The 25,368-nt window shown below is 39.0% G+C and overlaps 2 protein-coding genes across 4 annotated transcripts; one reads left to right on the forward strand and one right to left on the reverse strand.

The window, feature by feature from the left end:
• Positions 1 to 147: 147 nt before the first annotated feature.
• mia3 (MIA SH3 domain ER export factor 3) lies at positions 148 to 15,847 on the reverse strand. Of its 3 annotated transcripts, none has more exons than XM_077510531.1 (28): positions 15,568 to 15,847; positions 13,981 to 14,114; positions 13,820 to 13,906; positions 11,613 to 13,722; positions 10,916 to 11,254; positions 10,389 to 10,519; positions 8,427 to 8,558; positions 8,256 to 8,277; positions 8,099 to 8,187; positions 7,928 to 8,005; positions 7,733 to 7,843; positions 7,567 to 7,638; positions 7,381 to 7,485; positions 6,840 to 6,962; positions 6,678 to 6,765; positions 6,537 to 6,589; positions 6,379 to 6,469; positions 6,162 to 6,300; positions 5,447 to 5,609; positions 5,333 to 5,368; positions 5,169 to 5,236; positions 4,968 to 5,053; positions 3,971 to 4,084; positions 3,561 to 3,605; positions 3,441 to 3,487; positions 2,387 to 2,449; positions 1,718 to 2,108; positions 148 to 911 (listed from the first exon to the last, which is right to left on the reverse strand). In XM_077510531.1, exons 1-28 carry the CDS (start codon positions 15,686 to 15,688, stop codon positions 691 to 693), a joined length of 5,259 nt encoding a protein of 1,752 aa, XP_077366657.1. In that variant the 5' UTR covers positions 15,689 to 15,847; the 3' UTR covers positions 148 to 690. The 3 variants fall into 3 exon arrangements, with proteins under 3 accessions (XP_077366657.1, XP_077366656.1, XP_077366658.1); XM_077510530.1 differs by having other exon boundaries at positions 2,387 to 2,452; XM_077510532.1 differs by lacking the exon at positions 2,387 to 2,449 and having other exon boundaries at positions 15,568 to 15,846.
• Positions 15,848 to 16,699: 852 nt separating this feature from the next.
• On the forward strand, positions 16,700 to 21,002 carry taf1a (TATA box binding protein (TBP)-associated factor, RNA polymerase I, A). The gene is made up of 12 exons (XM_077510659.1): positions 16,700 to 16,864; positions 16,975 to 17,174; positions 17,295 to 17,458; positions 17,577 to 17,690; positions 17,777 to 17,975; positions 18,167 to 18,288; positions 18,374 to 18,532; positions 18,612 to 18,678; positions 18,773 to 18,896; positions 18,972 to 19,126; positions 20,251 to 20,286; positions 20,532 to 21,002. The coding sequence occupies exons 2-12, from the start codon at positions 17,048 to 17,050 to the stop codon at positions 20,564 to 20,566; spliced, it is 1,302 nt and encodes a 433-aa protein (XP_077366785.1). The 5' UTR covers positions 16,700 to 16,864; positions 16,975 to 17,047; the 3' UTR covers positions 20,567 to 21,002.
• Positions 21,003 to 25,368: the final 4,366 nt, after the last annotated feature.

Consider the following 25,368-nt stretch of genomic DNA (forward strand, 5'->3'; position numbering starts at 1 on the left):
TGAGTGTGCACACATACATCACTGAAAGAGATTATAGAGAAGTTTTGGTGATAGTTTATCATTACCAGGTGTTTTTGGTAATTCCTTGACAACTTCATTTTTGCATGTAAATATTTCTGAAAGTCAAACTGCACTTAACTGATAATGTAAGACCAACAGTTTTTGCATTCTTTATTATTAAAAGGTTCCTACCAACATAGTAAAATAAGTTACACATCTGGCCATCAAATTACACATTTGCTTTACAGTCGGCTCCAGAGGAAACTTTAGAGAAAAATGACGTTTGATCCTGAAATGCTAGAAGCGAAACCTCGAATATTCCCGCTTTTAAAAAATAATTTCCACAGGAAATGACATTTAAAAACCTTTAAAAACCATTGCTATATATATTTTTTTAAAACACAAATCCTTTGACATACAATGAATTATTGCACAATAAGATGTTCAAAAAAAAAAAGTGGCAACCCTTTCAGCTTGAGTATGTGGAATTTTCCACACAATCACTGACAATGCTTTCATTTAAGGACCAATGTTTATAAATAGCGTTTCAGTTTTTATTTCATGGCTGAAATATGAAAGTCATGATATATATATATATATGGACTTAATCTTGGTTAACATGACAAGTTTGTGGGGAGTGTTCAAGTCCACTGCCACATTTGGTGGCAATTTTCTTTCTTTTTTTTTTTTTTAAGGCTCAACCATGGCTGGCCTCGCTGAGTCCTGAGAGGCCTCCCGCTTTGGGGGCGGACCTCCTGCCGAGCCGCGAGTGGCGGCGGCGGGAGGTTGGCCAAAGGCTTCACTGTGACCAGGATGTGGCGGTTCCGGCATGGGGCCGCCGTGCTCGCGCGGTCCTGGGAAGCGCATGTCAGGAGGGAATGGGGGGCGCGGCCCCATAGGACCACGAGGACCTGCGACGGAGAACGTACGTGAAATTGTTTCAATTGTACTTTGTTCGACAAAAAAAAAAAAAAGAAGAAAAGTGTAAATCTAGATAGAACCAAGGTTATTTTAGTTAACTAAAACTAATGAAAAAAAAAAAACTAAAATTCAAAACAAGAACTAACTGAAACTACATTTTATGTTTACAAATCTAACTAAAACTATTATTGTGGGAATGCTGCAGCACATATTACCAGATGTCTGATACTGCTCGGTGGCACAGTTGGTAAAGCGAATTGTCCAGTTACCAGGAGGTTATAATTTCATAATTTATCTCTCAATGTGGTTTCAGCATTCCCACGCGATATCTCCAGAAATTGCACTTCGTCTAGTTATAGCAAAAATGTCCTTCGTTATAGCCTTTGGTAATTAATGCATGAGCCTTTGGGGATGATTTTAAATTAGATTTTAAGTAGATTTATTTCAATGTTAACCGGAATAAGGACGTTTAAAAATGTGTCACACAGAAGTGACGTCATCTAGCAGCAGCCAATAGAAAAGCACCTTGAGATGACGTTGCTTCCATGTTTTTTTTTTTTTTTTTTTTTTTAAATACTGCGCACAAGTCATACACTTTTTTTTTTTTTTTTTTTTTAAACTAATACTGAAACTAACAAACTAAACTAAAACTCAGCATTTATTAAATAACTAAAATTAATACAAACTAACAGAACCACCTTGAAAACTAATTAAAACTAAATTTAAAAAACAAAACGAAATAAAAACGAACTAAAATGAAAATTCCAAAACTATAATAACCCTGGACAGAACATACCAGGTGGCATCGGCCCATAATGATGAGGCGGAGGTGGACGGAACAGTGGCGGCGGAGGACCCCGTGGATCCATGATGTGACCTGGACCGGGCCTGGGTTGGAATGAGTGTCCGTTGGCGGGGCGGGGCCCAAAGTCTCCGCCCATCGAGCCGGGCGGTGGCATACCCGGGAGCCCGTTGGTGGGCAGCGGCGGCCCAGGAGGAGGCAGAGGCACATTCGGAGGGTGGTAGAGGGGCGGCCTCGGAGGTCTGTACGGACCGCCGGGCGGCAAGCGGCCGTGGGGTCCTGGCGGGAAGGGCGGGTCGTGGAGTCCGGGACCGGGTGGCGGCGGTCCTTGATTCATGTGCCCAGGAGAGTCCCTGATGGGCGATGCCAGGAAGGATCCAGGACCCTGAGACAGAAAACAAGTGTGATGATGTTGATCATGACAAAAGCTCCCAATAAAAAAACCACAGACAACTCACTTAACCCTCTAACCAGACCAAAATGATGAGGCGACAAATAAGCACCACCGTCATTAGACTGCTGCTCGTTGTGGTCGTGTTAAAAACACTCAAAACACAACATGCATCAGTCCTGTTAAGCAAAATCCAGGTGCGGTTAAACAAAAGGGGGTGGGGGGCCCTTGCACACCTCACACCGAGACCACCGGACAGCCTCTTTACTCACTGCCTCAGGAGCCTCATTGGAGGCCTCATCCTCCCCTTTTGTGTGTGGATCTACTGCTTGGGTCTGCTTCACAGCAAGGACATATAGAAAAAGGAAAGTAAGTATTGCTAGAAAAAACCCCCAAAACATTCCATTGTTCTTTAAAAAAAAAAAAAAAAATGTACATGCATGTGCCAGTATGTACTAGTTAACCCCAAGAGCAACATGAGTAGCTCTTGGGTATGTTCTAAAACACGTGTCAAGATCCGGTCCTCGAGGGCAGTCCTGCAGGTTTTGGATATTTTCCCTTCTTCAACACAGCTGATTCATGATCAGCTGATCAGCAAGCTCTGCAGAAGCCTGATAACGAGCCTGTTAATTTGAATCAGCTGCAATTCGAGTAGGGAAATCTATAAAACCTGCAGGACTCTGGCCCTCGAGGACCGCAGTTTGCCACCCCTGTTCTAAAAATTGTTCACCAGTGATGGGACAATGTGACTTGCTCAGATTTAAAACAGAAGAAATATGTTCCCATGCTACATAAAATAGTGTAATTTTGTACACTTTTTTTTTTTTTTCAACCAAATATTTAATTTTTAAAGTTGTAATTTTAATACAATGATGATACTGCAATATTTTTGCTCACCGTTATCGTCAGAATCTAATATTGACTCAGTCATGCCTATTATAATTACCCATTATTTTGCTTTTGGTATATAAGGCAAAGTTGAATCCATCAAAAGTGGAACAATTTCAAGTCAACATAAAAACTGCACCCCAAAAGTCAAAACCTGCTTTATGGATACTAGCAATAAAACACCACTAGGTGGCAGTATTGCTATGCAAGCGTTCTCCTGTTTTCTACACTGTTTTATGACTTACAAGGTGGATAAACATTTTGATGCAGGCAGCATGATCTACAATTCATTTATTTTCCATTGTTTGGAATTTGCAAGTAAACTCACACACTGTCTTCAAACAAAACAATATAATTATTATGCCCATTTATAATAGGAACAGTAAGCAAGACACACTAAAGGGAGGGCTACATGAAAAATATGATAATGTGACTTACAGAAGCATCCAAGTTGGCAGGTGATGAACTGCGGGGACCCGACATGTCTAACAAGGAAGAAGAAACAAAAAGGTTCAGCATTGGTTTACGTTAGAGGTTTTTAATAAGTAATAATCTTACCCATCCCAGGATAGCGACTGTGTGGGTCCGAGGGAGGGCGCGGACCTGACAGATGACAAAGAAAAGATGATGAATAATGAATTAACAATAAACCTCCAGCAGACAGTACCTGAAACTGTTATTGGGTAGAAAGAAGGTCAGGATTTAGATGCAGAAGAACAACACAAATCAAATGACAATCACAAAGAAATGCCTGAGGAAGAGGAAATCAAAACACAAATTTTGAAGAATTCAGGAAATGATGCAGGTCAAAGAGGACGTGAACAACCAAAACCAAGAACTAAAGAGTGGAGAAGGCTGAAGAGAATTTGAGGAGAAGGCTGAAGTGGAGGATGGGCGAGGGAGGGGCGTAAAAGAAAAGAAAAAAAGAAATAAAAATCAACGCCGTTGAAGGGTCCCGCTGAACTCACCATACGGGTCAATTCTTCGCCCCACTGGGGCCGAGGGAGGGCGCCTGGGACCCTCGATCATTAATGGAGGGGATGGCGCCCCCCCACTCACTGGGGAGGGCCCATATGAATCGCCTGTTGTGATCAAATCAGCAGTTTACCACAAGAACAAAACACAAGCTGCCACTTTCACTCACAAGTTGAAACTCAGGTAACCTAAAAGATGAAATCAACCCAAACATTTTCTTTACAATAATATTTTATAATCACCCCCAGTTTATGCAAGACGTGTCAAGTAGGGCTGCACGATATTGGAAAAACATGCGATATAGTTGCTGAACATAACGATATCAATATTATTGCAATATTTAACATGCATCTAAAGAAATGAGATTTGTATTATCTAAGGAAAGAATTAAATTTTTTCATGCAGCAAAATAATCAAACTCAATGTATTCTTAATTGTAATTACCTCTTACTATTGGATGGCAGTGCACATTTTTCGTTAAGTGCACTGTGTTCCAACTATGTTTTGCATTATTAGGGTTGGAACACCCAATGTAACTAGGGGCGTAGAAACCAAATAAAAAGAGAGGGTGAGGACTGAGGAGGGCATTTTTTTTCCCCCCCAGAGTGCAGTAGTGAATTGTATCACTCAGTTCCTCTCCTCTCTCCTCGTGAGCTTTGAACTGAGTGCCTTCTCTCCTTTTTTTGTCATGTTTAATAAATGTCAAACAGTCTGACTGTCAGACTGACTGGTCAAATTCAGATAAAAGCATAAAATTCCATATAAAACTTATTGCATGTTTTTGCGATGTGCACATTGCATAGGCCCTTATCGCGATATCGATATTTTTTCAATATATTGTGCAGCCCTAGTGTCCAGCAGCAAGAGGACAGCCATTTTGCCACTTGTCGACTGAAAATGACATCACAGTTGCTCAGGTAACAACCTTTTTTTTTTTTTTTTTTTTAAATGTCATCTTAACATTTGCAAGTAAACATGTGGCCAGCTCACCTTGGCGAGTGTTAGCAGCTTGTCCCGAGTTGGGCCTGAAGAGAGGAGCGCGGCGCTCATTCAACTGCGAGGTCAGTCCTGCCAACCTGTGAGGGGAGGACGCCACAAAGCAAGGTCAAATTTTTACATTCTGCCATATTACGCTGCTGCTAAAAAAAAAAAAAAGTCAAATTCATTTTTCAGTCCATTGTGTCGACTTACTTCTCACGCAGCTTGGAAGATTCAAGCTTCTCTTGATTTAAAGCCCTTTCTGCGTTACGAGCATTCACCTACAAAAAAAAAAAAAAACAAAAAAAAAAAATGAAGTCAAGATTAAAAACAAAACACGCATTCCTCACTAAGTGGAAACACTTTTTCCAGTATACCCAGTTGGAGTGAGTCTTGTTTTCCTGTTCTTTTATCTGAAAAAAACAAAACAAAAATCAACTCTGTCGGGCTTGATATGAAAACGTTGCTGTATTAGCTCAATGCGAGTCTACCTGCTCTTTATAGACTTCCTCAGTCTTCTTCATCTGCTCCTCCATCTCATTAATGCGCTGACGCAGAACTTTGACTTGCTCCTCGGCCTCCACGGCTTTGCCGCCCACCTCCGACAGCATGTTCTCTTTGCTGCGACGCTCCAGCTCCTCCTTCGTGAGCCTCCTGCGAAGAGGTCAGGGAAAGCGGAATATTGAGATACGATATTCCGTTAACGTTGAGAAATATAGTTTGGTGTCATCCGCGTAGGCATGATAACCAACAGCATCCTAAAGGATAAAATAAACTAAATAAAAGGGGTGCAAGGATTGACCCTTGAGGGACTCCACATGTCACAGCTATTTCAATGGACTGAATTGTAAATTGCTCTAACCTATTGACATCTTAGTTTTTTTTGTTGTTTTTAAATTTTTTATGTATTTATTTTTTATTCTACTTATTGTATTGGCCGTTTTTTATTTTTAAAGTTGATTCTACTAGATTTTGTGTGTATAATAGTGTGCGTATCTCGATGTGCAACACTTTGGAAATGCTTGTTTATAAAATGTGGTGTAGAAATAAAGTGGATTGGATTGGATGGATAAAAAATAAGTGTTGCACCCCAACCCAGAGACCCTCAAGTGGATAAATAACAGTTGGCGACCTTTACGGCTCTAATCACCTTTACTACCCCATGTTACGGTGCACATTCCACTGACATTTATTCACGCAACTTACTGCTGCAGAGCGTTCTCCTTTTGCTGGTACATCTCCACCATGATTTCATTCTTCTGCTGGAGGACTTTGAACTGGTTTTCCACGTGGCTCTTCTCACTTTTCAGGGTTGCGATGCTGTGTTCAAGTTCCTGGTGTTTTTCTGTGGCACAAAATCACATTCTGGATAAGATATTGTTCTTTGCGGCAACATTCGTGGTGTTTTACATGATCCACACACCTTCCAGAGCTTTTCTGATCTTTTCCTCATTAAGCAGCTTGGACATGAAGCGGTCGCGCTCCTCTTCGATCACCGTGAGCGTGGTCTGGACCTGGAACGTGATCACACAAAACGTTATTTGCAACCCTACCAGAACTATCGAATTTGAGTTTAATTACCCTGGAGACATCCATCATCTGTTTAATCCTGTTCTTTACTGCAGTCTTCTTATCTGTACAAGCCAGGAGAATGACATTGTAACCCACTTTATTAATTAAAAAATGTGTTTTTCAGTCCGTTCTTCCTTATCTTGGACTTACCAGGTGCTACTTCGCCATTCACCAATACTTTGCCATCGTTTTTCTGTAGCTCACAGGCGTCGAGGTCTGCCAGGAGTTCGGACAAAACCTGCCATGAAAAGCTTCAAATGTGAGCTGATGATTTAGTGGAACGCTTTGTTGAATATAACAAAAGTGCAAGACCTCCACGTTGTGATCTTTGAGCACCACGGAGTCCTCCAGCTCTTTCTGAGCCTTCTGGTAGACTTTTATCTGCTCGCTCAGTGCTGTGTGTTTGTCCTCCCACTCTTTTATGTTTACTTTAAGCTGGAAAAATGAGGAGAAAAAATACATTGTTAAACAACACACAATCTGCAACTCGGACCAATAATGCTCTCTAGTTCAAAATAATACCGCAAATAAATAATAGAGGAGACCCAAGGCTACCCTGTACTGGCAGTAGGCCATGCTAAGGAGATTAATTTGTTTAGAAAATAGTCTAAGGGCAAGAAAATGGACCACCATAGCAAGGGACTGGAGAATATACCACAGGGTAAGCTAAGGTTAGCATGTGTGTTTATAGTTCTCATTCTTTCCACATAATCTCACATATTACAATTACTGCTTTGGTCAATAGAAAAGTGTCAACAAGAAGTGAAGCCACGTCAAGCCAAAATAAACACCGATTGCCGCATAACAATTTTAAGGACTTGTACTGGTCTTAAACCACACAAAATATTCTTACGTTTTTATTCTCTTCTTTCAGTCCTGCATACTCCTTGTTGAGACTTTTGTGCTGAACACTGCGTGCATCTTCCCGGATCTTGGCTTCATCTAGGAGGACGGTCGTCTGTTGGAAAAAACATACTCCGTTTATTATTAGACCGCTTGAAATCAAATGCGGCCAAAAAGATTACGTAATCATTTGTACCTTAGCTAAAGCTTCCTGAACTTTCTTTCTGCTCAGCTCAAGCTTCTCGTTTGACTTCTCCAATTTTTTAATCTGTTTAGAGACAAGTTTGCAGAGTTAATCAGACAAGACAGTTTATACATGAACAATTCTTTTTATTAAAAACATCAACAAATAAATAACACACCTTATTTCCAATTTGTATTGAGTTTTCTTTTTCTTCATCAATTACTTTTTGGTATGTCTTCTTTTCCTCCAGCAAGCTCTCATACCTTTTTTCAGCCTCCAAAATCTGACTCTACAAAAAAAACGAATATGAAATACTTTAATAAATATATTAAACTGTAACCTGCATATAATAATATTTTGTGTAAAGCATTACCTCCAATTCTTTCGTCTTTTTCACTGCACAACTAACAACTTCTGCAGAGTCCTTTTGGGTTTCTTTCAACTCTTCAGTCTTTTTTTTTTTTTTTTTTTAAATATACACAAATAAACAAACATTTTACAAAGTACACTATTGAAGCATGTTGACATTTTGTTCCATACTTACCTGTTTCTGAAGATCATTCATTCGGGTCAGTGCATCATCTTTCTCTTTTTTAAGCGCTTTCATTTGATTGGCCATCTGTTCTTCATCCACTTAAAAGGAAAGATGTCAGTTAGCTATAAAATGACTTATCAATTTGTCCTGTGAAAATAAAACTTACCAAGATATTCCCTTCTCTTTACCTGCAAAGCAATTACTCAAGTCAGTGTAATTCTTATCTGTAGCACAATTATACCCACAACAGGACTGTTAAATGTCTGATGTAAACATTGTACTGTACCGACAGAACTGAAAAGCACAGAGCCTCGCTAACATTAGCTAAAATGCTTACCACTAGCACAGATTTCCAGAAGAAGATGGTGAAGGTCAGGAGGCCAACCAAAGCAGTGATTATGACAGCCTGCCAAGGACAGCCATACAAGGTTTCCCCAGGCTTCCACTCTTCCGGCAGCAGTGAAATTATCTGAGCACATACACACGAGTCGACCAATGAAGTTGAGGAATAAGTAAAAGGACTATATGGCAGGGAAACTCATGCTTTACCCCTTCCCAAAACAGGGGAGTTTATGAACAGTCACTCATTGGATCTCAATCACTCTCTAGCATTGCAAAATGAAGGTGCACAATTTTCAGTTGTCTGTTGAGCACATAAACATAAAAAAAAAAAAAAAACTCCGGAAGTGAGAAATTCAGTCAAGTTGTTCGGTGTGTAAATCATTAGCGAACGAGGAGGGGGGCTGAGCACGCATAAGCCATTCTGCTTTTTAACACGTCAGCGCATCAATGGGCATATGCAACGTTTTTTTGTTTATACTTACATGTTGAAGTTCCGTTAGAAAGAACATGTATACATGCTCGAGTTCCATGAAAGATCGTGTTAGTATATCGCGCTCCATGTCGCTCTTTATTCCTTATAATAACCCAAGTACGCTAGTTTAACATTTGCTAGCTTCTGATGGTTAGCTCAATCTACGATGCTACAACGTCGAAGGCGTACGCGTGTGAATAAACAACAAGGGGAAAATATTACATCAAGACGAGTGTAAAATTGAAATCCTTAACGTCAGTTGAGCTAACGGTAATGAACATCGAACACATAGGGTAGCTGGCAAGCAGACGTGGACAGATTACGTTACAAAAAGCAACACTGGCACGAAGCTGTATTAAAACAAAACAAACAAGTAGGTCAATGATTGAGTGTCAAGATGATTATCCATGCCAAAATAAACCCCAGCGTTTCTGCTAGCAAGCAGCTAAGCTATACACCGGCTGTGTTGAACTTCAGTCTTGCCAGTGACAGGGGGAGGGGCTACGTGAGACGTTCAAGACAACTCGGAATTTTGCAACATTCAACCACAAGTGACACTGGTAATAGTGCCAAGCGGATTAAAAATAATGCTGTAAAAGTAAAACCGAAAATATATAAGCTTGTTACCAAGCGTAAATTAAAAATGTATTTGCTAATACAACGCACCAGTCCTCTGAGGTAATACTGACTCAATACAGTACTTCCCCTTTGAATTTATTGTTTGATGCAACCACACTACAAAAAAAAATGAAAAGAAAAAAAAGATATTGCTTGATTTAATTGCCTCAAAAATATTAACAGCCACTGTTAACTCATTTGCTCCCAGCAGCCATTTTCACAGAAGCAATCCCCTTCACGCCCAGCTGTTTTACTGGATATGGACGGATTTTGCAAGGCCCACAGAATATTGTGTTCTATTACCCACCAAAAGAAAGATTAAAGTCTCTTTCATCAGGAAAAAAAAAAAGTATATTTCTATCTTTTTCGGTTTTGCATTAGAATATAGCTAACTTTCATCATTATTCACAAATCTAATTAGAATTGTGAGTGAGCTTTTTTTCAAAATGGCCCTGGTTGATCTCTTATACTCTGCTGCCAACTGCTGGCCGTTTGTGTAATAACGACCATTTCTTCAACTGTTCTTTGCAGTTGAGAGGCTGCATCAAAGCCTTCTGTATGCTGTAGCATTAAAAAACAAACAAACAAACAAACAAACAAAAAAACGTATAAATATGTCTTTGGGACACTTGAAACATTTAAAATAGGATATTTATACGTTTTTGGGAGCAAATGAGTTAATGTATTATCATATATTTTAAAAAAAGGCAAGTATGTAAAAACGTACAAGGAATTTGTTTCTGGTAGCCTAAGCAACACTGGTATTGCAGTACAAGCATCAATAACAAATCATTCGAACCCAGGTTAAGAACCACTGGTGTAAAAGGAAACACCCTAATGAAACACATTTTTAGCTGTGATACTCACAAGAATAGTCCACTCTGTAACTTTAGCCTCAATCTCTGTAGCAGCCCAACCCAGAAAAGTGAACACATCTGAGTGTAATCCCACTTGATCCTCATTAAATTCAGGCAAAGGCTCGATGGAGTCCAAAGACCCTGTATCAAAAACATCAGATGACATGATGGAATTGGAAGTGTTAGTGGAACAGACATTAGTAAGCTGCGGATATCTATCACTCTCATAATTTTGGGGAAGCCAGCCACAGGTACTGCATAGAAGAGACATATTTTTTGATTTACTCATCCTCAGTGCATGTGAATTGGGTGTATCTGCCCATCCTGTGCTAAAACTTGAGACACCTGAAAAACTGCTCTGAGTGAGTCCACCACCAATTGTCACCAAGCACAGAAATGAGCCAGATGCAAGGAACTGCAGAGTTAAAAGGAGTTTTTTCATAGAATACGGCATCCCCATTGATGGGATACAAAGTAGTTCAACAAGAAAATGCTAAATATTAAAAATATCTTGTTCAAATGTTTTGGATGACCAACCTGAGGACGAGTGCTCCACTTCACCAAGACCCTTTTCTAAGGGACTTTCCAATGTGGCGTGAGGAAACTTCTGCATCTCATCTGCCACGCTGAAACTTGGCTGGCTTTCTTTGTTTTTATTGAAGTGTCCGCCATCTTCATCCACACTAATATCCGGTGTGGTATGCTTGTCATCCAAGCGGTTCTGCACTTCTTTATCAATTTCTACCGCCTGTTTCACAAGCGCCATTACAGTATGGTTTCCGTCACTCTCCATCTCTGGCATGTCAGGTTTCTTCTCCAATTCAACAATGTGAGGCAAGTCATCTTTGACGCTCACGTCAGGTTTGTCTGAAATGACTGAAAGAAGATTGTAGCTTTAGAATAGAGATCATGATTAGGGCAAGTTGGAGTTAGACTATTAACTCCTTTCATAACCCATTAAATGACTCAAGGATTGAATCAATTGTATGAAATTGCTAGTTAAACAAAGGTGACCAAAACATGCCTAATTAAACTGCACTAATAAACAAACCACCAGAGGATGCTGGAACTGCACAAACGGAAATGAATCTGACCTTTTTAATTAAATGTTAAAGTTGAGATAAAATCAAAGGGAAGTCCACTACCATCTATGAATGATTTATTCATTTCCCCCACAGTCTATCAAGGAAATGTCAAATAGCTAAACATAATCCCAAGTAAAATTCATGCATACCCTCGTCATTCCTAACTTCTGTTTTCTCTTCTGCAAGAGTTGTGCTATCCATTGCTGCAGGATGCTTCTGTCTTAGACTGACCGCCAGCTTCTGGAAGTCGTCCAGTATGTCCGTTCCGTGAGCTATCATATCCTGTCGCTGCTTCTCATCATATATGGAGTGCTGGCTATGCAGAATCTTCTCATGCAGAATCTTCTCAACTTCATCCAAGATGGTACTTTCCGAGGTTTCCAAGATGTTCCCAAGCACAACGTCGAGGTCTTGCGCCGTCCCTTTGTGTGTGAGACGCGTGTCCTTTAACTCAGTGTCCAGGTCCGAGAACATAGACTCTACTTTGTAAAGATTGTTGAGACCAAGAAACTTTTGTAAACGCAGCATCTTCTCTTCAGTGTGATGACCGTGCAGTAGAGTCAGCCTCTGTACGCTGTCGCTGTAGACCGGCTCAGGGTTTGAGGTATCGTGTGGACTTGTTTCTGGCAAGGGGTTTGCAGAAAGTGCATTTTCATCTTCAAGTAGGTCTTCTCTTTCCTCACGTTTGTCTTCATCTATCTCTGTTTTTTCCTCATCAATATGTGGCTCGTTCTGTTGACTGCGTTCAGAATCTGAAAGTAATTGCTTTTGGAGTAGGACATCAGCTCCGGCTGCTTCATTGTCAAGCTTAATAAATGAATCAAGGGATTGCATCTCCTTTGAAGGCACATCACGGTTAATTTCAAGAGCTTCATGTCTTTCAGTTTCACTTTCAAATAAAGCTTCGTTCAATTCCTTTTTATCCTCCATTACAACGCTGTAGTCATGCGTCTTTTCTTTAGCAGTGCCGACTTCTTCTGTCAGCTCTTTCTTTGGAGTGTGTTCTTCTGTTAATTTCTTGTGCAATTCAGCTTGATGTACGGATACAGAATCAAATGTACTGTGAACGGTTCTCTCGCCTTGACGTTCCAGCTCATCAGCATGTCTTGGTCTTTCAGCTTGAGGTTCCTCAAGCTTAATCGCTAGGCTGCCATCATTCTCCTCAGGATCAAACAAGACTTCCTCAACCACTGTTTTCGTTTGAGCTACATGAAGAGAATCTCGTGAATCTGTAGAGATTGGATCTAGGTTATCTGGCTCTGTGTGATCTTTAGGATCTGAAGAAAGAGAATCGAGTGACACTGTATTGAATGGATCAAGGTTCTCAGGGTCTTTGTTTTCTTTAGAATCAGGTGAATCTCCAAGAACTGGATCATCATTCTCTGGTGTAGTATCGTTTTGTGGTTCCTCTTCACTCAGTGGTGTTTCTGACTCCAGCTCTTCCTCCAAATCTTCTTCTGAACTTATTTCTTGGTCAGTCCACTCAGGGTCACTCTCAGAAGAAACACTCTCATCAAATGGGGTTGACGTGACCTTCTCATCATCAGGTTTTGATTTGTCATCTTCTGCAACTACAACCGTGTCAGCTTGTTCCTCTGAAAAAGAAAGCAATGGAGTTGGTCGTTCCTCGTCAGCATCACCGTGTCTGTCAGAATGATCTTCAAACACTTCATTCTCCTCCTGTTCATATGGCGTGACTTTAATGGTGGCTTCAGCATCTGTGGTGACAGCATCAAAAGTTGACCCAAAGGTAGTTCCTAACTCAGATATTTTGTCTCCTTGAGAAGTTGAAACTGTAATATGTTCCGACGTAAGAGCATCTTTGGGTAGAGATTCCTCCTCGCGTTCTTTGTGAAGATCTTTGGTTTCATGCTCTAACTCAGCATCTTCAAGAAAATAGTCTGTGGTGGTTATTTGCTCATTCATGTCGTCATCAGCAGCATCGTCAGTGTCATCAGGTGTAACGTCTGTGTCAGGCACGTTTTCTTGTTCTTGAGATTCATTTTCCAAATCGAGTTGAAGAAAAGAGGCACTTTGATCATTTGAGGCCATGTCATCCTCAGTTCCTTCTTCACTGTCATTCACTGCCTCCTCCTCTCGTGCGCTTGTGTCTTTCGCAGCGTCCTCTGGCACTTGGGTTTCATCAGGATTCTGTTCATTTTCAACATTACTCTCCTGCGTTGAAAAGCTCAACAGTGAATCTATGTCGTAGTTATCAAATTGGTCAAATCCTGTGTCGAAACAGACAAAATCTGTTTCCTGTGAGGGAAAGATAAGACATTATTTTTCTTTTCAAACAAATTCAAAGCCAAATAATGTAACTAAAAAAAGATTATTTAATCTTAACATGTTCTACCTCTGTTGGAACTTCAACTTCATTACCCGTATAAACATGGTTGACATCCAGGAGGTCCATTGGGAAATATCCAAAGAGACTTCCAACCTGTGGCAAAAAGGTGTACCCATGAATTGACAGAATTCTCCTTAACATTTAATCAGAAAGTAAAATATACTCACGCTCCCAGCCCACATGTCAGCCCTTTTCCCTGACAATTTGTAATATACATAGACAGTTTCTGATTTCTTGAATGACAAGAACCGACAGTCTGGTCCTTTGAAATCTTCTACTGCTTTTCCACGACAAAGGAGCACTAGAAAAACGTGTAGAATTGTGAGTGTTAACATACACAGGCAAGTACAGTACATCCTTTGCTATGAATCCAAACATTGTCCCTTTTACAAATGACACAATGATGAATGAAAATCAGGTGTTTGTATACAACTATGTAAATATAGCCTTGCACAGCTTCCCAAATTTAAGAATGAAACAAATGAAAAGTAAATCGTTGAACAATCTTAATCACCCCTTCTATATTCGGAGACTGCCTAGGATTTTGAGTCAAATACCGTGGACCGTAGCAACGAGTCAGGTTAGAAGCCGTGCACTTCGAGGGTCAATATCAAAATAAAAGCTAACCAACCCTGTTGCATTGACGTCCATGTATTAGTTGGTAGCCATTTATTTTGGTTGGCCTTCAGCAGGCAGCGATGTGGTGACTATCTTGACTCGTCCTCGCACTTGATCTGAACGAGTTATGGCTCATTGGGACCCCATGGCCACTGGATGATTTGTTTCATTTTATTTATCTATTTTTTTATTCATTTTATTGTGCTCTATGCAAAATGACTTTTATGAGCAAATTGTAAAAACATAATCGCTATTAATTTCAAGCAATTTTAAGGAAATTTGCTATAATTCGGATATATAGGTCTTTAAAATATATATATATATATATATATATATATATATATATATATATGTGTGTGTCATTGTTTTTTTGGAAATTTTATGTGTCATAAGTATTAGTGGTATCAGCACTTAGTATCAGCTAAATTATACTATCTGCCACATATACCATCCTGCAGATTTTGTAATGTCAAACCAATCTAAAGAACTCTGTGCCAACCACTATACCAAATGCTGCCCGCTTTGAAGTAACAAAGTGAACCTGAGCTTTCCATAAACACTAGTTGTTGGATTTTTTTTTTTTTTTTTTTTTTTTAATAAACCTCTACAGCCGTTGCATGCTTTATTTGATATAAAAGTTATATAACAAATGAATAAGGAAAAATATCCAGAACACTTTGATTTTGTTTGAGGGTTCTATGCAGTTTTATTTACAAATCTGACAAATAACACGTTTTGCCTAACAACATAATAGGTAAGGTATGTTGTTGACATAAATTGTGCTTACAATAGCCTCTGTTACTCATCGTTTGACATTTGTTATTGTTTGTGGTGCTATTAGCGATTAGCCGCTAACGTTAGCTAGTAACACAGGCCGGAGCCACCAGGAAACCGGCCAACCAAGCTGCATCAATGCGAATAACCTTTCCCAGGGATGGGAAAACATTCAATTTAGCGAACTGGCCAACAATTGCAAAGTTGTCGCAAAGATAAAACAACAGCAGTCCGGGTTATCACAGTCGCAAGTATCGACTGTCAACAGGTCAAGAGATAAGGCTCAGTTTATGGCTAGCTGCTTTGGGATGGATGAAGGAGACATCCCCGAGGTTCTGTTTAACTATGCAGGGAAAACTTACTGCTGCACTCCTCATCGGCGCATCTCTTAAAGTCGGAGAATCGCTTCTCCAAGGCGGCGGTTGAGATAAAATTAAATAAAAGTAATAAAAAGCCTTTTCGGTAGAAGTGTTTAGCTGCCATGCTGGCAGTAGTGGTGAACACTCGGGAGGGAGGCGACACGTCAGCAAGCAGATCAGATCCGGCTGGGTGTAGGCAACAAGGCTCTGTTTTCCCTGCACGCTGGCCGGTTCACTTTGGATTTTTTGGCTGATATCTGAGTCAATGTCGCCCATATGTCACCTCAAAAACCTGAGATTTTCTACTGAACTTCATATCTATTAAGTAAATGCTGTTGTGCGTATTGGACACCCTCCCACACTTTTTAAACTGCATGCAGACAACGCACTGTACATGCAAACAGCAAAATTGTGAGCTTGCTGACCAAGTGGACAATGACAGGGTGGACATTTCAGAGGGTGTTTGCATTTTATGAGCACGATACTAAGCAATCAGTCAATATGAAAACAAATTTAAAGACTCACAATAAAACCAAGAGTGTCATCATTCTGTTACATTCTCATGATGACTGAGTACATTTGTGAGATTGACCCATCTGTGGGAAACACACTGCTGGAGCTGTGGCGATATCAGCAACATGTGCAGCACGCAAGTTTCTTACCTGACAATCCATTCCTGATGACTGATGATAGATCCTTATTGAGTACCAAGTGGGAATACATATTTACATCAGTTGATGTTTCTCATTTCAAACAAGTACTTTACTGTTAGCAATAACGTGAAACATGCTTTAAATGCCACAGTTAAATAAAATTATATATCCTTTATTGTCATTATTTTTACAGACACAGTCCATAAACAAAAACAAGCCACACACGAAAAAAGAAAATAAACGATACAACTATTATTGATACCCAAATGAGAAATTATTTAAGACATTACAGCAGCTAAATAAACACATCAATAATTAAGTTAACTAATTGATAAATTGATGATTTTTCAGATTTCGAGCAAGAAATTATTGTTCAGTAGAGCACTGCACAGTCTTGAAATTAGCATTTGCCACAATTGTTATTGTTATATATTGACAATGTCACATGCGCGCCTTCTAAATTTGACCTGTAGGGGGAAGCGTCGTGCAGTATGAAATATTACCTGCCTAAACACAATGGTAGAAGAAGAAGGTTCTCATGTGGAAGAAAGACATTTTTTGTGGACGTTTGTTTTCTACAACTCTATCTTTAACGAAGTCAACGTTTTAATTTAACGTGGACGTTCTGTAATACGAAGAGTTCACAGGTAGGAGCCAATTTCAGTATTTAATTTAAAAAAAAGAGAGGCAATTTTGACACTGTCGTTCATAACGTTAAGGGAAGTACTTTGACAACATGTTATATTTCAATCCCCAGGTGGAGGTGCTACTGTCATCAAGCACTTGATTAAACATATCTGTCAACAAGAAGAATAACTGCTGGGCTTACAATGGACGACCTGGAAAATGAGCTTTGGGCCCCTGTACAGTTTGATGAGGACAGCGATTCATCAGCGAAAAAAGTGACAAAAAAACAGAAACAGTCTAAGCTTCCACTGGCAGATCCATTCCTTGTTGGTGAGTAGAACATACACATTCTGAAGACTTTTGAACTGTTTGTTTGGATCTCATGAGAGTTTGCTTATGTATCTGTGTTAGGGATTATGCAATAGAGTTGTTCTTCCTTTGTAATTTCAGAGACGGTGAATGAAACGGGCTTTCACCGGACCACAAGGATTTGTCTTGAGAAAATCAGGGAGGCGATGCTGCATCACAGATGGGAGGAGGCTGCAGAATATATGGCGTGTTACCCTCAACAGTTAGAGGACACAACAGCTGGCCAGGGAATACACTACAAAGAGGTACATTTATCTTTGGTTAGGGTCTTCAACAAATAAAGGAGGACTAACAAATGAAACAAATGGGAGTAACTTGTCAAAAGAAATAGTAAGTAATGAAGGGTATTTGTTTGCTTTTCAGATTATTTGGAGAACCGCCATTGAAATCCTCCATCATCACCCAAACTCAAAGATGGACGACTATAACGTCATCTATGAGCGAATGAAACATTCAGGAGTTAGACATTACCTAATGGTACATCAACATCATCACCGTGTGCATGCACCGTTCTCCTAAAATGTTGCACTGTACTGAAATTGTCCACATCTTCACATTTCTAGATCTGTCTGGAACATTCCTTCCACCTGCTGCTTCATGGTCAGATCGAGAATGCAAAGCGTCACCTCTTGGTCGCTGAAAGCTGGAGGTATGGCAAAGAGTCGGCACGTCAGTTTCAGGGGGTTAAACTGATCCAGGCCTACCGGAGTTTGCTGGATTACATTATCTGGTGCGACAAGAAAAATGCGCCCTGCAACACCAGTAAGATGAAACTGCTGAGCATGTATTAGTCTTATGTTACAGTTACAGATAAACATGCTGCATTCATTGTCTGGTTTAACACTGCCACCTACTGGTTAGTTCCATTATTAATGGAGCTTACCTATGTACACAAATAGACAATTCTGTATTTTTATTTAGCAAATAAATAACCGTTGTTTTCTATTTTCAAGGTTTTACAAACCCTGGAAGCAACCAAGAAATGCACAATTACTTTAGACAGGCTTCAGTCAATCTGAAGGAGATTTTAAATCATCCTGGGGTCTGGGATCCCTTCATACTGAGTTACGTCGAGGTAAACAAATTCAATATGCATTTTGCTAATGTAAATCTTGAATTGTGCTCCATTATCTTGTACATGTGAACATTTTTTTGGACAGATGCTGGAATTCTATGATGCTCGGGAGGAAGCAAAGAAAGTACTGGAAAACTACGCATATGACAGCACGTTCCCGGCAAATCCAAATGCACACGTTTATCTGTACCAGTCCTTGCAGAGGCACAACGCATCAGTGAGGAAATTGGTGAAAGTTTTAAAGGTATAGCCAAAGTGTGATTAGAAGTTCTTTTAAGTATACTTGCAAAGAAACTCAAAGTAATTTTGTTTCACACCTTTAGGTCCTCCATACTTTAGTTCCAAGCCATGAGCTGATGTTAGACTACAGTTCCTTCCTGCTTCACTCAGGTTACGAATTCTGTGCTGAAGTATCTTGCTTGAATGTAGAAAAACATTGACGATTTGTGTAGTATTAAATTTGATATCATTTGTATTTCTTCAGAGAAAGCAGGAGACAGCAAGAAGGCTCTTGGAGTTCTCCTTGAAATGCTTGATTATGCCTGTTGGAGGACAAGCATGGACGTGTGGAAACGTTTAAAAGACGTTATTGACAAATTACAGTTACAGTTAAGACATTTCATTCGCCTAATCCAACAAAATCAATGTGGGCTTTATCCATCATCTTCGTTGTGTCAAAACAGAGAGGACTGGAAGGAGGTTGTTGCTGAGCAGATGGCAGCAAGAAAAGGATGGTGGCCCGCACTGCACTTTACAAGGTTTCATGCTACTGAGGATGCAGCGCAAAGGCCACAACTGATGGTGGTGAAGGCATCACTCTCCAAGATCCTCTGTCCAGGTGAGATAATGCTATGCTGATTGTTTTTCATGACTTTCGAGATGTTCGAAATCAGCTTTATGACCTCATAAGCCGTGGTTGAGCTTTTTCAATTTAAATTAGATCAGGTGAAAATACTATGTAAGCAGTGTGTCTTCCAGTGACTTGATTTATTATTCATTTCCCTCGCAATAGAAAACAAGAATCTGATGGTTCATTAAATATAGATTGACATTTTTCTACATAGCAGAATACAACTGAAAGACATTAACTATATACGCACATAAGCTTTGAAAGAAGTTACACATGCAATGTGTTGTTTTGTTCATATAATTAGTCATTTTTATGGTCAAAACTAATTTCTTTAAAGATATTAAAACAGTATAATGAATACCAAAATATATCTTTCTGTTAAAAAAAAAAAAAACCCATATATTTTTAGGTCAATAATTTTTGGCAGAAAAAAAATAAATGATTATGATTAATTTAAAAGAAAATATTGAATGCATAAAAAAAATACAATTTAAAAAAAATAATGCCCAGTGCACCAGATTTTCACTATTCGTGGGCCAGCCCTATTCCCTGCAAATACCGGGAGTCAACTGTATATACACTGTTCAAGAAAATATATCTTTAATTTTCGGTTCCCAGAATGCATTGCGTGGCACAATGCCTTTTGATTTTTAACATTAATCCTTGTCCTATGTGTTTGTATTACCAGTAGTTAATTTGTGTTGTGTGTCATGTTTAACACATTTATGTTTGATTTAGTTGCACTATGTATTTATTTAAACAAACCGTGACTTTAGGTTGTGTGTAAGATAGTGACATCCAGGTCAATTCCTTGCACAACTTGCATTGCTAACCTAATCGCTGTTTATAAAATTAAGAAGGGATTTGCTTCAATGACAGGTCGTGAGTTTATGGTGTATATTTATGCATAATAAATAATGAAACCAGTGTCACCTGTGTACAACTGCTGTAAATGGTCAGAGTACATAGAGGCAAAAATAATCAGCAAATGTTTTAGACCAAAATGGGCTGATTCAATTGGGCACCATCTGAAATAAACCGTTTTATATATGTCAGAATACAGATTTTATATATTGTCTTTGTTGTTCATTTCATTATTTTTGTACTTCCAGACATGAAACTTACATACTCTGCTGGACAAATAAGTGGTGAGAGAACCTGAAGACCACAAATAATTTATTTTATCGACTAACTTGGTGATGATGATCAAGATCAATATTCACCGCATTTATTTTGGAGCAAGACAAGGTAGTACCCTCTTCATCCACCTTGGGGCGCTCTTGCACTTTTTTTGTTTTTGTTTGACTTGGGTGGTTGACATGACCACCTTATCTGGACAGAAAGCACATTTAGCTCGTAGCCAGCCCTCACGGGGATTTTATGTTTCTTGTAGCATTTTGTTGGAAGTCTTCCCCTGTCCTCGGCTGACTTTTTGCCGCACCACTGAAGCTACAAGTCGGCACGTACGCACACAACACACACAGCCTCTGTAAGCTGTTGTCATGAGAGATTACTCACCCAGCGCAGACCTCACAACAACCCAGTGTGCTTTAATTTGGACAAGCATGACAGAGTGTTGACAGCCCCATGTGTGTCGTAACAATAGCAGTCATAAACAACGTAAAATGAAAGGGAGCTTTGAAATTGTGGTTAGGTGGCGCTAATATTTAGCACACACAGTAAATTGTGGCCAATCTCCCAGGCTAATGTCATATTTTGGAGCGTACAAAAATATTTTTGTATGGCAACATTAGTCATGGCTTTCCCGACATTATGTTTACTCTTCTGGGGCCTTTGCACCAAAGCGTGAAATAAAGCCTGCATGGAGCAGCATGCCAATTTAATAAATGAAAGTGTTTTGTAATGATTCTGCTTACTTGATTCGGCTTGCCACAATGTTGGCTGTGCGTCGTGTGTGTGTTAGTGTGTGTGTGTGTGTGTGTGCTGCTTTGCAGTCATTACATAAACCAAAAAGCCCAAAGCACTTGCCTGACCATAGAAGCAGCTGCTGAAGAGATCCGGGGATACAAGTCGCATGTCATTTAACAACTCAGAACTCCAAATTTCAATTGTGCGCTTTTTTTTTTTTTTTTTTTTTTTTTTTTTTTTAAATTGGAAAATAGTTTCTTTCACAGTCCATTTTTACACTGTGATTACACAAATGTGACATTGTCACTTGGGCCTACAATGTCACAATTGCACCTTAAGGTTTCGCTCGGACTGGGTTGCATAACCAAACATGGAGATCCATCCACTAATTACCAAGGAGGTTCTATTTCTATTTCCACTAGTCAGACAAAATTCATTTTGGTAAATGGGACTTCATTTATATAGTGCTTTTCCAACTTACAAGGCCCTCAAAGTGCTACTGATGATGCAACATTAGGAGCAACTGGGGGTTCAGTACCTTGATCAAGGATGCTTCGATGCGGTCAAAGTGGACCGGGATTGGAAAGTATTAATAGATTTTCACCAATTGTTGGTGGGTCTTTAAATACATGATGATGCACATTTCATGAATTATCATGTGGGGCGACCTAAAAGAAAAAAAGCAATCTGACTTTTATTTTGAAATACATTTAAAGATAGCAGTTTGTATCATCCACATGACAGTCAAGAACACATTTAGGACTTTTATTTTGAAATACATTTAAAGCTAGGAGTTTGCGTCATTCACAAGACTTATCAGTTTTGTACTGTCTCACAACTATGTAAAAAAAAAAAAAAAAAAAAGTTATTCATATGGTAGTGGTATAACATTAAAAAAAAAGTTTACTTGTATAGCACATTTCATACACAAGGCAACTCAATGTGCTATACACAAGGAAAGGCAACACATAAGCATCAACAAATAGTAGTTAACAGTCAGAGGAAGAAAAATATATAAAAATAGGTTACAAAATTTACTAAAAAAGAACATACATTGACACTATTAAAACATTATTCAGCCAAGTATAAAACATTTAGCATAAGGAAGTTTAAAATAAAAATAATAATTAAAAAGGAGGGGAAAAAATCAATTAAAGCTGTTTAAAAGTCCCTAATCAAAGGTATGAGAAAAAAAGCAAAGTTTTAAACCTGGATTTAAAAGCATTTACACTCAGGGCTGACTTCACTTCTGTTGGCAGCCTATTCCATCTGTGTGCAGCATAATAGCTAAATGCAGCTCCACCATGTTTGCTTCAAACTCGGATTCGAAGAGTTAACAACATAACATAATAATAATAAAACATAATAACATAACATTTATGTTATGTACAAAAGCACAATATTGTGTTTTTTTAAGTATGAGCTTTTTTTTTTATTTTATTTTTTTTATATACAATATAGTGACCTTTTTTAAATAACGCCAACCTCCCCGCAATATCATGATAATTAGCGTATCGTGAGCTTCATATCGGGATAATATCGTATCGTGACGTTTGGATATCGTTACATTCCTAATAATAATCAAGAATAAGCATTTTATGTATTTTTTAAAATAAACAATACGCTAATTGTGCTGGTGATCCTTATCCATGATAAATGGGGCTTGACTGTACCTTTAAAAGTATTTTTTTCTTTGACCAGGTATCGGCATTATTTCAAGGTATCGGTACAATGCTCGCGACAGTGGCCAATATCAGTATCAGCTGCCATCTTGTGGTCATCTTACAATCAGGAACTAGAAATTAGAGGAATAAATGCAATTTTAAGGAAAAATGCTGTATTGGTATATAGGTCTGTCTTCAAAATGAAATGTCATAGTTTTTTTTGTTTTTTTTTGGGTGGGGGTGGGGGGTGTTATGTATCAAAAGTAATACTGTAGTTGTGTACTTGATATCGGTATTAGTTTCGGTCTAAAAAAGTGGTATTGAACATCCGTAAAATCACGACAATATAAAGATTTTACTTTTCTGTAAAATCACTACAATAACATGTCTGTGCAAAACACAACTATGGCCTCAATCACCAGCTCCCAACAACTGCATGACAAACCCTTCAAATACAGCAAGCTGGTTCACGCACACTCATCACAGCATAAATGGAATTTAAAGACAGAAACATCAGACAATATAAGATCTATCTCTTCCCTGCAAGAAACCATAAAGGAAGCTAGCTAGTCATCAAACACCCCCTTTCATTTTTTTTCTTCACATATAAAAATCCCCTTCACCACCAAATCCCGTGACTTAGCCACACGGTCCCCAAATATCACTTCAACACGCTACACACATGCTCATTAACGCTAATTTTTGTGTAGCTGCAAATTTGGGTTTTTTAGTTTGGAGGTTCCACTGTATTTTTTTTTTTTAACAGCAGGTTTCAAGGTGACTGTGATAACACAAAATGGTGAAGAGAAATATGTTTAATTCATTGCTGAGTCTAGAAAGGCACTGTGTATTTCTTTGTTGTGCGAGTTTGACATTAATTGAATTCCCCCTTCCCCTCCTTACACTTCCACCTCATCTTCCTGACACAGGAAAAAAAAAAACAACAGACAGCAGTTTGTACTCGGAGTCTTGCTTGGCTAGGCTCAGTGGATTTGTAACCTCAAATCCAGACTGTGACAGCGCAACTTCTCAGCAACTGCACGACATTTGGAGTCGTGTACGTGAAGGGAGTGCAGGGTGTTAAAGGAGATGTGGAGGGTGAAACGCTCTTAAATCAGCTTTGCATCTGGGGGCTTAACATACTGATGTGCTTTGGCAGCGCCGCGTTCTACAAAGGCCAACCAGCTAAAGGGAAACATTAGGCTGCAGCCCGAATCTTCAAAACGCTGCACAAGATCAAACCAGCAAACAAGGAGTCAAACGAAAATCCATCAGAAGTCAGAATGAAAAAGAATCAGGATTAAGTCTGATAATTGCATTGCTTTGGTGCAATTATTCAACGCATAATTGGTATATTGTTACAATGATGGCCCTTTTGAACAGTTTCACAAAAAGCTTTCAACACAAAGTACTGGCAGATGCTGAGACAAAATCGCTTGAGGGGAGACATGTCTTGCGGAAGTTTTGGGAGGAAGAGAGAAAACGAAGATTCCCAAAATATCTCCCCCGTACTGTGAAGTTGAAATTTGACAACCAGCGAAGCTTTGTTCTCAGAGTGCAAAAAATAGCTTTCAATAATGTATTGGAGGAATAACGATTGGGATGATTTCTGGGGAGCTCAACTGTGGTGGGCTCGGATTAGAGTAGGAATGTTTGATACCACTTGTTTCAGGCCGTTACCACAAGTACTTTTGCAACATAAAATATCCCAAAGATCATTTTAAAGGGATACTTGACTCATTGAGAGCCATTTTTATTAATTTATGTGGTAACTTCATTATTTTTCATGTACAATTAATACCTTTAAAACGTACTACTTGATGTTGACTTATGATAACATCACCTGTGCTGAGGAAGTAGGTAACGCCCAATCATGGCTCAGTTTACTGACCAAGCCCAGAAAACATGTGAGCCATGATTGGCTGTTGCCTACTTCCTCAGCACAGGTGATGTCATCATCAGTCGACAGCAAGTAGAAAATTTACTTTTTAAAGTAATGCACATGAAAAATAATGAAGTTATCAAATTAATTCTGGATAAAATATTCACTTTTCACTGCTGAAACTTGTTCAAGTTTGGTCAAGGATCCCTTTAAAGAAAGACTTGTATATCCCAATATAGCATTTTCTCTTAAATTTGCTTGACATTAATTACGGATGGGCGAGTACCGATACCTGGCCTTATTTCATGATACCGTTACTCGCAGCAGCAACCGATTTGTTGCTGTTTTACGATCAGGAACTAGAAATGAGAAAAATAGAAAATTAGGGCCAGACCTTTGTTGATTTTTTATTTTATTTTTTTAGGCCAATGTGATACTGATTTTTGGCAGGAAATAAATATACATCGATTACCGATTAATAGGCCCATATTCATAAAATTAATATAATGCTTTTCAGTGGGTGTCAGTTGTGCAAGTGCAAAGGGCACTCTTGCATAAAAATGACCATACAAGCATGGCACAAAACCGTTGAACAAGAAACCAGCATTCATAAGAACTCATTTTGCACATTCATTTTCATAAAAATTAACTCTCAAATATTTATTACAGAGGTAGTTTGTCCTGCATATCATTTCAAATCAGCATTCCCCACCCCCCATACTCTCATTATTATAGTACAGAGCAATATAAGACCCACTGTAATTGCAACGAAGACGTGTCTGCCATCTAGTGGTAAATTGTGATATTACAAATTA

Source organism: Festucalex cinctus, chromosome 21, assembly GCF_051991245.1.
Source record: "Festucalex cinctus isolate MCC-2025b chromosome 21, RoL_Fcin_1.0, whole genome shotgun sequence".
NCBI classification, from domain to species: domain Eukaryota; kingdom Metazoa; phylum Chordata; class Actinopteri; order Syngnathiformes; family Syngnathidae; genus Festucalex; species Festucalex cinctus.